Raw genomic sequence first — 14,659 nt, 5'->3', positions numbered from 1 at the left:
GGGCTTTACTGTTAAGGTTTTAAAGAAACAATATTTGAGTCCGGATGAATTCATCAAACATCCATCTTGCCAAATGTAGATTTTGACGAATAAGTTGTTATGCAAATAATCATATAAAGGGAAATGTTATAAAATAATGTCTTGTTATAAATTATTATAAATTTGTGATCAAGATAAATATTACAAATAATATAGGTAAATATTTGTATTATCATTTTGACTATTTGTAAATATTTATATTTGTATTATATAGGTTTTGACTATTTGTAAATATTTGTTATGCAAATAATCATATAAAGGTAAATATGTGTATTATCCTATAAATAAGATAATTGATTTCAATGAAAATTGCAATGAGTCAATAAATTGCAATGAATATTGACGTATTCTCTCATTTTTCATATGAATTTCTCTTGTGATTTATGACAATATATTGATAATCTTTAACAGATACATATAAACATATTTATCATTTTTCTATTTTTTGTCGGTAAATGACTCTTTATTTATTGATCATCCACATATAAATAGTCAAGATTATTGTTCCAAAATTACACTTTATAAATTTTATTGAAAATAAGAGGCAGAACCAAGATCCAAGGACGAGGCTGCAAAATTTTCGAGTTGGGGAATATCCTTCATAAATTCGGATGCAACTTGGTAAGCAAAGTCATGATTTTTCAAACCTGAGGCGGACGAGCTCCACAATCTACTACATTGGCGGCTCCAATGCTAAGATACAAAAACAAAATAATTAGTGCAAGTTATTTTTGTTCTTCATATGAAATTTGTGTCCTCTTTGCCGTTGCAGGTCACAATCTAACGTACGAAGACAGATAAAAACAACCATCTCTCGACAAAATTACAACTTTGATTGCTGTCTCCAGCGACTCTGTTAAACCATCGTGTTCATCACAAAATTTTGATGAATCCAAGGTTTCAGGGACATTTTTATACCCACAAAACTGATCAAAAATTTCACAGAATTCAAGAAACTCAAATGGGATCCTTACAAGAACAAAGATTGAAAAAAGTGGTCCTAGTCCCATTCCCTTTTCAGGGACACATAACACCGATGCTCCAACTTGGTTCGCTCCTTCACTCCAAAGGCTTCTCAGTAGTCGTCTCCCACACTCAATTCAACGCCCCTGATATTGCAGACCACCCCGATTTCGTGTTACTGCCATTGCCAGACGACTGTAGGGGGCTTGGATATGTCGTTTGACAACATGTTGAATGTGATGTCGGCTATGAACACGAATTGTGAGGCACCGTTTCGAGATCATATGGTGCATATGCTGCAGAAAGAAGAGGTGGGGTGTGTGATTCATGATTCAATAATGAAGTTTGCTGATGAAGTGGCTAATGATCTGAGGATTCCAAGTATTGTGTTGGGCACTTCCAATGCTTCTTATTCGGACTCTTTATGTGTCATGTTGGAATTGCTGGACAAAAAACTTCTCCCCTTGCCAGGTATTTGCCCATTTACAAGGGACTTCGTAGTGGTAATTGAAACGAAAATGTATGAAATTCTAAAATTTCAAATATAATTTCACTTCGTTCTTTCTCAAACAGAGTCCCAACTCCAAGAATCTGTACCAAATGCGCATCCACTAAGGTACAAGGACCTTGCTCTTTCTGCAACCTCAGAAATCCCAGATATTGTCATAGATTTCACTCGCAGTTACATTGATAAAAAAACAGCTTCTGCATTCATATGGAATACAGTGGACCTGCTTGAACATCAATCATTGCAGAAACTCCAGCACCATTACAATGTCCCATTCTTCACAGTAGGTCCTCTCCACAAAATGGCTCCACCATCCCGCACCAGCTTGATCAAGGAGGAAACCGCCTGTCTAGCATGGCTTGATAAACAAGCTCCTCGTTCAGTGATTTACGTGAGCTTAGGCAGCTTAGCGACGATAGAGCAGGAGGAACTGATAGATATGGCATGGGGACTAGCCAACAGCGAGCAACCATTTCTGTGGGTGATACGCCCCTCGTTGGTTAATGGGTCAGAGTGGATCAAATGCTTGCCTGAAGATTTCGAGGAAAAAACTCGAGAGAGAGGGTGTATTGTGCAATGGGCACCACAGAAAGAAGTTTTGTCACATCCAGGGATAGGAGGATTCTTGACTCACTGCGGATGGAATTCAACATTGGAAAGTATCTGCGAAGGGGTTCCAATGATATGCAGGCCATGTTTTGCAGACCAACTGGTGGATTCGAGGTACTTGACACATGTTTGGAGAGTTGGGCTTGAGTTGGAGAAAAATTCGGGGAGGTTGGGTATCGAGAATGCTGTAAGGACAATCTTGACAAGTAAAGAAGGCGAAGAAATGAAAGTTAGAGCGAGTAGAATGAAACAAGAGATGGAACGTTGTGTGCTCAGGGGAGGTTCTTCGTACAATTCACTGTGCGAATTGGTAGAGTACATCAGTACACTTCCAAGGAAAATATGACAAGGACCCCTATCTTGCAAATATTAAATTTTACATTTGTAATAATGTCATGCGAATACAGAAACATGCCAGCTAGATTACCGATGATAATATACCAATTACTTGAGCCAATGATATCTGAAACAATTCAATGGACAACTTCACATCTCTATTTAGCAGATGCTGCAATATACCAATTACTTGAGCCAATGATATCTGAAACAATTCAATGGACAACTTCACATCTCTATTTAGCAGATGCTGCAACAGGTCGACCAAAATAAACACAGTCCGAATATTGCTGACGCAATGCAAAATATGATCCTCAAATATTTATGTTCTTGGTTTCTTTTGGGACAGATGAATTCGCAGTGAACAAATATGTTGGATCAGAAACGAGTCGAAAGAAGTTATAATTTTGTTCTACTTCAATTACATAAATTTACTTCTCTACATAGACTGAGAAGTGACTCTTCACACGCATTAATAATGCTTGCTGTCATCCTAGTATTCCCATGCTTGACCACAGATTTTAGACACTTGAATGAATACATAAAATAAATTCAACATTTTAACTTCAACAGTTTCGAATATATATATATAAGCCAATTTTCAAGTATAAAATGAAACATTATGTCACAATGTGATGTCGACCACAAGCAATCCTGCCAAATGCACCCATAACAGGAATTTTTTGCCGTTATGATGATGTCGGATTGCAAATGGCAGCCAGAACTATGTTTCCACGTCAAGCAGGTAATGGTTCCTCCATGACTGCATGATTAATACAGGTGACAGACAATCATAATTCACCAAAAAAGAAATCATGCAGGGAACATGATCGAGTATTTGCATTTGCTAGCGTGTTGGAGATGGACCGACTCAACCAGTGCTATATATAATAACATTCATTGACTACTTCACATCTGGTCTCAACTTGCACAAATAATTAGCCAAGTTGACATAAAAGTTCATTGTATAGTTTACATGAGTTCATCACACACTGATATGGGACGGAGCAATAAAGTTTCAGTTTCTAACAATCATGTGAAATAACAAATGGGAAAATTCAAAATAAAGCATGAATGGGTGGACGACTGCATATGCCCACACCCACAAGTTAAAGTTATAAGTGTGCACAAGAGGGAGAGAGATACCTTTTGATCGGAATTCAGATGAATGATTTGTCACTCTTCCGGGGTTTTCTGGTGCTTTCGTTGGCACATCAGGAAGATCGAGCTTCTCTTCTTGTTCTTCAGCAGATGATACTGCAGAAGGAACTTTTGGAAGATCTTGAAGCATAATCTGTAAAACAATAAAACAGGACCCATTGAATTTGATAATAACAGTTTCTTTTGAAGTACGCATACAGATTGATCAGACACTTGTTTACAAGAAAGAAAGAGAAGTTCAAGATATGGAAGCAGGGAACAATCACAAGATGAGCTGGTAATACTGATGCATGTCATGAAAACGAAAGATCTCACTCAAAAATAAAATTCTAAGAAGTGTGGGTTAATTTCATGCAAATAAAAAGAAAGGACCTGCGTCTCCAGATTTTCAAATTCTGCTAAAATTTCCTCTTCATCTTCAGCAGACAGCTTCTCTCCCAAGAGCGCATTCATTTCCTGTAAAAAACAAGGCAAAGAACATTAAATTGCGCTGAGATCCAGTTGATACCCAACCATTTAAAAATGTCTCCAGCAGAAGAAGAAAAAGTTGATAAGTGGTTAGCATCTATACCATAATACGCTCTGGAGCAAACAATATTTATGAAACCACTCCAATAAAGAATTGGAGTAGCAAGAGGGAACTTACATCTTGATAAGCTTTTGCCTCAGCAGTGTCATCCATAAGCTTTTGAACATCATCCAGGTTTATCTCACTTTGTATCGCTTTCACTGCATTATTTCCAGCCTTTAAACTCTCAAACACAGCTTTCTGCTTGCTGGCTAGTTCAACATCTGCCAACTGAAGAACACTTCACACTTACAAACCAGGAGGTTTTGTTTCAAATTAGGGGAGGAAATCCAAAACAGCATGTGAAGATAAAGATTTGAACTACATAAAAGAAACTAACTGCAAAATAAATTTCTGGAAAATAAACATACTTGCTGCTCGACATTGATCAGCCAAGCATCCACTTGCTTTAATAGCTCTTCTTGGACTTTCTTTTTCTTTAGTGCCAACAATGCTCTATCTTTCTTCTTATCCCGAAGCAAGTCTTTTGCAGCTTGTTTTTCAGCTTCAATAACATTATCTAGCTGAAAGTATTGAAGATGGAAAAGATCTGTGTCAAAAATACCATGGAACATTGACACGGTGCTCTGTCAATACAGTACAAGATAAGACAGTTTGGAATTCACTTTGTTAACAAATTTTTGGCGGTGCACCAAAATTGTTTGTTACTTATTGTGGATGTCTGATGGGTTTAAACAGTGCACTCTTTCAAGCTATTATCTGATGTTGAAGCTTTTTTTCGATTCATTTAGGTATGTATAAATAACAGAACTTATAGACAAAAAGTAGCATATTGAAGTCTGATTACACAACAATAATATGACATTTAATTACTTCAATAGAATCAGAGACAAACTAGCTCATGACTTGCAATGACAAGATGCTGCATGGTTTATCTCTGCTGGAATACATAATGCATTAAAGAAAAGAAAAAGAAACACAAAATATCATGGATTGGCAAAGATAAAAGAACAAAGTCCTGGAAAAAAAATTAAATGGTTTGATTAAGAACCACCCATGATCTTGATTTATTAAAAAAAATTATAAACACCACAAAATTTAGTAATGGCAAATGTTGGAGCAAGCATGCCCAGAGAATCAAGACAGTTTTGCCCATGTCCATAGTGTAAATGTTTATACAACTTTAAGAAATGCCTTTCGAGCACACTAACTAACAAATTTGTGCGCTTTTGCTTTGAAAGTTAGTAACAAGAACTTTTACTTATAATAATTATTCTGAGGTAATTCTCTTTCTCCCTTTTATTTTGAGGTGACCACCATCAGAAAAACCAACGGGGAAGGTGAGGTTGGGACAGGATTGGATGAGAAATTTTATAAATTCAGGGGAAACTTTTTATTTCTAGATCTAATCAAAGTATGAAAAATACAAAACAGGGATTCGACTCATCTAACAAGTAAACAACGAACTGGGTGAGATAATAAACCGAGCATGGTCGATGATCATCAATAAATGCTAGTCTCTGAAGAACATTCATATTTACAGAAAACCAAAGAAATTACCAATTAAATGATGCAAAAAAGTACCAAAGTGATTAAGAAGCTCAGCATACCAAACTCTGGTCATTTAAATTAGTAAGAAACAAATCTAAGGTTGATTGAAAATGATATTAGCATGAATTTTTTTAGGAAAATCTTGTCTTAGTTATATGAATTGCCATAAAATAGAATAATCATCAGCCATTTTAGTCCTAAAACAATCAAAATATTATTGTATGCATAAAACCTATAATAAAAACACCATTTGCAGCAGTTTGAACTCCAATCCAACCCATACCCATATCGCGAAACCGTTGCCTGATCAATCTCAACTAAATCGCCCTCATTAAGATATCACAGCAATCATAAGAAAACGGACAAATATCAGCATTGACTTCCATAATGCAACATACCCGACTCTTAAATTATTATTTTTTTTAACTGACCGATTGGTTTCAGGATCGTGCTTCGTGAACCAATAGGAAATTCAATTTTAATAAACAAAATTTATCAAATAACAAATAATATTTAAAAACCACAAAGATTATGAAGAGATAATGATTAATAACGCAATAGAGTTTGAAGGGTACCTGTTGCTGGTATTGAGCAAGCTTACGCCTTTGAGTTTTCAGAGAAAGAATGGCTCTATCCACTTCTGTGATCTTTGGTTTCTTCACAAATATGTTTCCCATTTCCCAAAATCCTCTATTTATTAACCAAAACAAAAGAAAATTCCAAACAAATTATAAGACCATATTATTCAAACTCTGATGGTCAAATTACATTCAAGCCTCCGAATCTCATCGTCTTGAAAGCGGGAGAAAGGAAGAGGATTTTCAATGGTTTTGGGCAGGGCAGAAGAGAATATATAGGGTCGGGTCAGGTTTGTATTTTTCTGGGCATTGGGTTGGAGACCAAATCAAAGGTTTATTCGATTATATCTCAACATGCACTGCCTGAATCTATTCATATTGCGACACGTGGCATTTTTCTTCTTTTTTATTTTTAAACACAAACCATACCATGGTTAATTGAAATCTACCCAACCGTGGGAAATAAAAATCAGATCTAATTTTGTTCTCTCAACATCACACAATCGACGTTGTTCTTCTTTGCTTCTTCCATCGGATGCCGCCTCTTCCACCATGCAGTCGCCAGCAACGCTTCCACCGTGTGTCGCCTCTTCGTCGCCTGCTCCGATAGTTGTTTTCCATGGCTTCCACCGTGCTCCGCCATTAGCAACGCTTTCACCTTCCTCCGCCGTTAGCAACGCTTCTTCCTCGCAACGCTTCCACCTTGCTGCAGGTACAAGGAAAACAGTGTAAACGAGAATGCAGAATGCATAATCGAATTCTCGGTGTATTTATTCTCAGTGTAAACGAGAATGCACTATATATTTTGTATATAGGTAAACTAAGAAGTGTTTGTGATTGGAATCAGTGAATAATTTTTTTTTATATTTTGGGACTACATATTTAAGGCATTGAGAAGATGTAGTAGATGATTTTACAGAAGTGGTTGCAATGTGTTGTTTTATTGAAATCGTTCGTTGTATAAGTAACTGGTATTATTCATTATTTTTTATTTTCTTTTATTTTTTCAGATTGCATAGTTGGAATATGGAAGATAACGAGCCAATTTCACTTGAGGAGTTGGACGGAAACTACGATCAAGAAGATGACGAGGAAACTGAACAACACGTGGTTGAAAACTTCGAGGTACAAAATGAAAATTCGGTTGTTGATGTTTTGAAGAGTAAACTAATAGTGGTTACGGTTGTGAATAGTGTGGAGGATGCCTATTTATTGTATTGTCAATATGCACATGCCAAAGGTTTTAGTGTGAGGAAGGGTGACCTACGATGTTTTTCGCATACTAATGAACTTCAGTCCAAAGAATTTATCTATTCATGTGAAGGTTCAAAAGATGAAAGAAATTCTAGTAAAAGGATTCTAGTTTATCAAAAGTTGATCACTAGAACTAACTGTAAAGCGAAATTGAAGATCACAAGAGAAAAAGAAAGTGAATGGCGGGTGATTAGATTTGTGGAGGAGCATAACCATGAAATGTTTGCATCTGATCAAAATCACTTGTTAAGATCGGCACGCAATTTATCACATGCAAAAAAATCGACTTTAGAAGCCATGGTAAATGCTGGAATATCTGTCTCCAATGTTGTTTCTTTTATGGAACATGAAGCATGTGGGATAGAAAATTTAGGTTTTATCAGAAAGGATGCATATGATCATATGAGTCGACTGAAAAAACATACAAAAGTTGAGAATGGAGATGCCACTGCGCTTATTAAATATTTTATAGATAAGGCGAACAAGGAGAATTACTTTTACTGGAATGTTCAGTTGGATGATGACGATAGAGTGATGAACTTTTTCTTTAGGGATTATAGATGTGCTGTTGATTATGAATTTTTTGGTGATATATTGTCGATTGATACTACCTACAAAACAAATAAGTATAATTTGATTTGTGCTCCATTTGTTGGTATCAATCACCATATGCAAAATGTTATGTTTGGTTTGGCATTTATGTCAGATGAGACCGAAAGCTCTTTTGAATGGTTGTTTACAACATTTCTTGATTCTATGAATGGAAAGCAACCGCAAACTATCTTTTCAGATCAATGTCAAGCCATGATGAATGCCATTGAAACGGTTTTCCCAGATTCACATCACCGGTTATGTCAATGGCATATAAATCAGAATGCTCCTTCACACTTTGGTAGTTTAAATGATGATTCAAATTTCAAGAAGTTGTGGTATAAATGTATGAGTTGTTGTGAATCTGAATATGAATTTGAGGCAACATGGAAATACATGATTGATACATATAATTTGGATGGTCATAAGTGGTTGAATGGGATGCACAGAATCAGGAATAAATGGGCGACTACTTTTAGTAATGGGAAGTTCAGTGCGGGACTATTGGCTACTTCGAGGAGCGAAGTCACGAATATGGTTTAAAAAAACACATGCAATAAGATGAGTTCTTTGTATGAATTTGTGCTTAATTATACAAAGATTCAGAAAAATTGGCGATCCAAAGAGAAGACAGAGGATACTCGTTGTCGTCACGGTAAGCCTCCACAGATTTTGAAAAACCATCCTTTGTTGATTCATGCTGCTGATGTTTATACAATTTCTATTTATCAGTTATTTGAAATTGAATAGGTGAATTCTTTGAATTGTAAATCTCTTGAACCACCAGCGCTTTTTGGCAATTATTGGAATTGGATTCAGATCAAAGTAAAATCTCATGATAAAAACTCAATGGTTAGGCATGTGTTGTTCAATAAGCAAAGTCGTGAAATCAAGTGCAGTTGTTGTAAGTTTGAGACAATGGGGATTTTGTGTAAACATGTTTTGATGGTGTTTAATTGCATGGATGTTACTGTTATACCCAAGTGCTATATTTTGAGGAGATGGATGAAGAATATAAAAAGTCGAGTTAGCACCGATTTGGAAGAAAGTGGCAGTGGTGGTGATGGTGGTGCTCATGTATCTCAGATGGAATTTGTCAACCAAATAATGAGATCGGTATATGATCTAACTCAATTGAGCAAACCCTATGAGTGTGCGAGAAAAACATTATATACATTGGTTGACACCGCAAAAGATGAAATCTCCAACCTTGTGCAGAATTTGAGTATAAACGAGCAGTGTGATGATGATCCGAGTGAAGATCAAATAGGCGAAGTATGCATTCGTAACCCTCTTATTGCAAAAGCGAAAGGGATTACAAATGCAAATATTACACGACACTGGGATCATACGAGCAAAAGAAGAAAAGGTAAAAGGAAAGGAAAAGCTGAAATCTCAAGTAAGTATTTGTATACAATTCATTTTATTCATCTACATTATCATATTATACACTTTATCTACTAGTTTATATTTATATTGGTTTGAACGTGCTACATGAAATAACAGCAAAAAAAAAGGGCAATGTTCAGAAGATGGCAACAGAACACGGGAAATAAACTTCATACAATCATTATCGCAAAATCAGTTTGCATCCCCGCAATTTCCATCTGTATCTGGGCACAATGACCAAGTGCAATATTCAAGTCAAACGGTAACTTAGTTTTTTTCCATAATTATATGCATATTTGTATTACATATTTTTTATATTTAAAATGCAGGTAGGTTATACTAATTTTTTTGAAGCTTCTCAAATGAATTTACCATCTTATCCGTTTGAGGCTCCTCTTACATCACAAGGACATCAAGTAAGGACTGTTGTATATATCAAATAGGTATTTTTTACAAATTTATATTTGATTAAAATAAATTTATGTTTTTTAGGGATTTGGTCATGAGAATTGAATGAAGATTGGGGGGAATCCAAAAGCAAAGAGTTTGAAAAGAATCCAAAGCCGTAGCCGACTTATAAAGGACATCAGAAATTGCCTTCTGTTTCACAATTGTTCCTTTTTGTCTGTTGTTTAGGGATTTTATAATGGCAGGGAACCTTGCATTAAATAACTATGGACATCTGTTGTTCCTTATTGTCTGTTGTTTGAAAAAATATTTGATTCTTCGTATATCAGAAATTGTGGTCACAAATCTCCTTTTCTAGGCTCTCTAATGGCAGGGAACCTTGCATTAAATAATTAAGGGCGTCTTTATCCATGATTTTTTTTTGGTAATGATTAACTACCTAAATCATGATATTGTCTTATTTACACATGTCCTGTTAAATCAAAGCAATGTTTTATTTTCTTCTCTCAATTTCCTATTCAATCTAAGGTTGAGTGCGTAATATGTGAATTTTGGAACAATGAAACTCGCTGGTCTTACATGCAGTAGTGAGTTGAACAAATGACTATGGGCATCATAATATGTAAATTGAACAAATGAGTAGATCAGAAGATTGATGTAACTCGGTGGTCTTAAATACAGTTGTGAGTAAAACTTTGGAACAATGAGCACACCGAATTATTTTAAGGACTAAGTTGCTATAATTATTTTCTTTGTTGCAAAGTTTATTTTCCCTGAATATTTTCTTAATTCGCTACTTTGGAACAATGACCACCACGAAGGTATCCAAACATGTTCATGTCAATTGAAAATTCTCACATTTTCAGATGCGAGAAACAACATGATGAAAAATTCTCACATTTTCATATGCGATAAAACAACATTTTCAGAACTGTCCCACATGATGCATTTACAGATCAAGAAACAACTAAGAAACAACATAAGAAATAACATAAGAAACATCTCATTAGTACATTGAGAAACAACTAAGAAACAACATAATAAAAATATCATTAGTACATTAAGAAACTAAGCCAACATGTCAAAAGCAATAAACACTAGATATCATCACTAATTTTCATAGATTCAAGTATTGGTTTGAGCTCTTCAGAAATCTCAATCATTTTTAAGGCATTTTTCTGATGCTCACGGGCTAGGTCTGCCTGAGCATCTATCAATTTAACAATTATTTCGTTATGTTTGGCTTTTCTACTAAAATTTTCGGTGGACGTTGAACTTTTAGTGGACGTCGAACTTGAAGCGGCATAATGTTTTTCCATATATTCATCAAATGCTCTCAATGCCTCTGCTTTACTGTGATATCCCTTGTACGAAGCCCCACGAATTCCATTTACTTGCACTTGTGCCTCTTCCCAACGATCATAAACACCAACTTTTTTTCCAGCAAAAACAACATACGTTTTTACCTAAATTTTAATAACATTTTCAGATAAAGTCAATACTAAGCATGAATAAATTCAAAGTTTTGCAGTAGAGTAATGTAAAACACGAACAAAAAAAATTTACCATCTTAGCAAGTTAGCTTTGCTGTAAACAAATCCTTTCGACTCAATCCTGAAAGCTGCATGTGCGATATGGTAAATATGAGTATTTCCTAAAAGGATCAAACTGTCCCTTTCTTTATTTTCCATACTCTACAAGGATTAAATCAGATTGAGTCCCAGTAATTTGAGGCAAATTATCGGTTTGAAGAAATGTTCTGCACATAGGGCTTCCAAACCACAAAGACATGAAAACAATTTAAATCATAGCTCCCTATGCACTTCTTAAACAATCTTATGATCATATCAACAATTACCAGTTCACATATCAATTCCAATAATGTTATCAACAACAGCAGCAACTATGCCTGGAAAATCTTTTATCCTCCACTCAGGAATCTATGTAATAGGACAAAACGCAAGAAATAAATACATCGAGAATTCGATTATGCATTCTGCATTCTCGTTTACACTGTTTTCCTTGTACCTGCAGCAAGGTGGAAGCATTGCGAGGAAGAAGCGTTGCTAACGGCGGAGGACGGTGGAAGCGTTGCTAATGGCGGAGCACGGTGGAAGCCATGGAAAACAACTATCGGCGCAGGCGACGAAGAGGCGACACACGGTGGAAGCGTTGCTGGCGGCGCATGGTGGAAGAGGCAGCATCCGATGGAAGAAGGAAGAAGAACAACGCCGATTGTGTGGTGTTGAGGGAACAAAATTAGATCTGATTTTTGTTTCCCACCATTGGGTATATTTCAATTAACCATGGTATGGGTTTGAGAGTTATCTTTATTTTTTGTTTAAAAATAAAAAAGAAGAAAAATGCCACGTGTCGCAATATGAATAGATTCAGACAGTGCATGTTGACGTATAATCGAATGAACCCAAATCAAAAGGCAAATGTGCTCATTGGCATGGCAAAGCTTCACAAAATACGCGCGATAATTCAGTCAACCAACTTTAAAAATAATTAATTGTTTTAAAAAATCTTTAAGTTGTTGATTATAATTAACAAATTATTTAATTATTTTTAGAATATAGATATGATGAACTTTAGGCAATCATCTTTTAATTAGACATGTCTATAATTATGTGGTTTTGATATGTGGGGTCGACTCAACCTGTCATAAAAAAAAATGGGAGGTCGAGTTACGTTTTTAGCATCTCATTTGAATTTCAAGTTGAGACTCGAGGCAGGTTGGTTAGTCATTTTTTTAAAAAAATAAAATTTATCTGAATCATTAAACAATTTCTTTTTTTTTTCGGAATTAATTATTTGTGGGTATGTGAAATTTGAAATTGTAGTATGTACATATAATGAGATTTGCATATGATAAAAAGTTAAGTGGGGTGATATCGCTGAAATCGGTGATGCTAGCTGGGAGGTCAGATCCCTGCTTGGAGAGCTCGGACCAACCGTTTGAACTCTGTCTGGGAGGTCGGATCTTCACCTTGGGAGCTCGGATCAGACACCTCGAAATCCAGAAACACAAACAAGAGTGTTAGAAGGGGGCCGGAAGGTTGTTCCGGCGTAGCCCCTCCGACGCTCAAGTCAGAAAACTGAGAGAGAAAGCGGTGTGTGCAAAGAGAATGTGAAAAAGTATGAATTCATCGTAGAGTTAACGAAACCTGGTATTTATAGGTGAACCGTAGAGTCCTAGTTTTGGTAGGTTTCGATCTTGAAAATCTTCGGAAGATTTGGTTAGATCTTCACCCAGATTTGGTTTAGATATCGTTAGATTTAATTCAGATTTTTAATGAGCTTTTACTTTTCTGGGCTTCGATCTCTGCGGGCTACGCGCTTAACATCTGAGTAAGGGCTCTCGTAGGCATGAGCCCACGAGACGCTAGGACCTCATGGGACCTCGGCTCGGGAGCTCGGCCGAAGGTTTCCGATCGTCCCAACAATTCTTTCTCGGAGGTCGGCTCGGGAGGTCAGCCAATTGGCTCGGCCAGGGAGGTCGGCGGACCTCTCCAATCGCTGGTACTTCCAGTATGGGAGGTCGGCCAGAGATGACCTCCCGGATGACCTCAAGCTTTCTTCTGAATGCATGCTGGGCTTTGCTTGAGATGGGCTATCGAGAGTGGGCCGAGCCCGTCCTCCCACCGGGGGTATCACGAGTCCCCCCCTCAAGTCGAGCTGACGTCGAAGACCTGAAGCTCGTGGTTTTCCGAGCTCTCGATGGCCCATGATTATTCTGAGCTTACTGCCTCTGTACTATCGTGAGATCATGATGACCGAGTGACTGGATGAGTTGGGAGGAAAAACCAAAAACCTGGGGGCGCCTGAGCTCCTGGTAGCTCTTGTCTGTACCGAGCCTCGAAGTTTTATTGCTGCGCTGATCTGGGGTTACCAAATTATAGGGAGCTCTGCCCTCAAAGATTGAGTCTCCGGCTGAGCGTAGTTTTGGATCTTCCTGAACTGGAAGATGAAGTTCGTAGCCGGGCTGAATGGCTAAACAAGGCACTCCACGCTATGATGAAGTTCTAGCTGAGCTGAGCTTAGGTTTGTGTACCATAAGCCACGCTGATTCATTTCAATATCTGTGCTGAGCTGAGACAACGGCGAGCTTCCAGCTGTGCTGAATACGAAACGTTACTGCCAGCTGTCAGTTAAAAAGTAAATTTCACGTATTTCGATACAATCCAGGTCGTTTAGGCCTTTCGCGATCAACGGTCAGATCTCCTCCTGGTCCCTCTATAAATACCCGTTACCCCTCTTACTTCACTTCCTACTTTCCTATCATTTCACCTCGGCTCCGACCTTCCAAAAGAATTCGTCCTTTCTCAAACTCCTGCTCTCCCGATCTTCTTCAATAGGTATCGTTTCATGGCCTCCCCCAACCGTTCTTCCTTGTCGACCTCCGAGGGGATATTCCGAGAGGTGGATCAGTATGATCCCCTCACGGAGGTTGCCTCGGGATCAGGTGAATGTCCTGAGATTGAGGGGGTCAGCTCCCGCCTCGTTGCTGGTGATGACGGTGCAGCCCTGAACCAGCTTAGCCTCAGTCACCCCGAGGAGCCCCTCAGGATGTCTGACCCTTGGTTCGAGCTCTACCCTTCATGGTTGGATGCCTCGGACGAGCCTCGCATCCGAGCTCTCTCCTACGCACCCAGGGATTATAAGTTTCTATTCCCTCATTCCGAGGACAGAGCCCACAACCCCCCCCCCCCCCTGGATACTAAACTTTCTATGAGGACC

General features: G+C 37.5%; 2 protein-coding genes and 2 long non-coding RNA genes across 4 annotated transcripts; 2 read left to right on the top strand and 2 right to left on the bottom strand.

Moving 5' to 3' along the window:
• The first annotated feature begins 664 nt into the window (after window positions 1-664).
• LOC140823088 (UDP-glucose iridoid glucosyltransferase-like) lies at window positions 665-2,749 on the top strand. Its single transcript, XM_073184216.1, is given in 3 exon segments — window positions 665-1,195; window positions 1,197-1,473; window positions 1,576-2,749. Coding segments are annotated over 3 exon segments (1,437 nt in total). The 5' UTR covers window positions 665-925; the 3' UTR covers window positions 2,466-2,749.
• A 95-nt stretch (window positions 2,750-2,844) lies between these two features.
• LOC140823089 (vacuolar protein sorting-associated protein 20 homolog 1-like) lies at window positions 2,845-6,551 on the bottom strand. The gene is made up of 6 exons (XM_073184217.1): window positions 6,272-6,551; window positions 4,556-4,708; window positions 4,263-4,415; window positions 3,989-4,072; window positions 3,602-3,749; window positions 2,845-3,218 (listed from the first exon to the last, which is right to left on the bottom strand). The coding sequence occupies exons 1-6, from the start codon at window positions 6,371-6,373 to the stop codon at window positions 3,193-3,195; spliced, it is 666 nt and encodes a 221-aa protein (XP_073040318.1). The 5' UTR covers window positions 6,374-6,551; the 3' UTR covers window positions 2,845-3,192.
• Window positions 6,552-7,247: 696 nt separating this feature from the next.
• LOC140824675 (uncharacterized) lies at window positions 7,248-10,087 on the top strand. The gene is made up of 3 exons (XR_012116441.1): window positions 7,248-7,399; window positions 9,838-9,924; window positions 10,001-10,087. It is a non-coding gene; the product is annotated as an uncharacterized lncRNA (long non-coding RNA).
• Window positions 10,088-10,999: 912 nt separating this feature from the next.
• On the bottom strand, window positions 11,000-12,190 carry LOC140824674 (uncharacterized). The gene is made up of 3 exons (XR_012116440.1): window positions 11,945-12,190; window positions 11,483-11,856; window positions 11,000-11,382 (listed from the first exon to the last, which is right to left on the bottom strand). It is a non-coding gene; the product is annotated as an uncharacterized lncRNA (long non-coding RNA).
• Between the last annotated feature and the right edge of the window lie 2,469 nt (window positions 12,191-14,659).

This window comes from Primulina eburnea, chromosome 2 (assembly GCF_022965805.1).
Source record: "Primulina eburnea isolate SZY01 chromosome 2, ASM2296580v1, whole genome shotgun sequence".
NCBI lineage: Eukaryota > Viridiplantae > Streptophyta > Magnoliopsida > Lamiales > Gesneriaceae > Primulina > Primulina eburnea.
The sequence above is the reverse complement of the archived record's forward strand: the minus strand, read 5'-3'. Positions and strand labels throughout refer to the sequence as shown.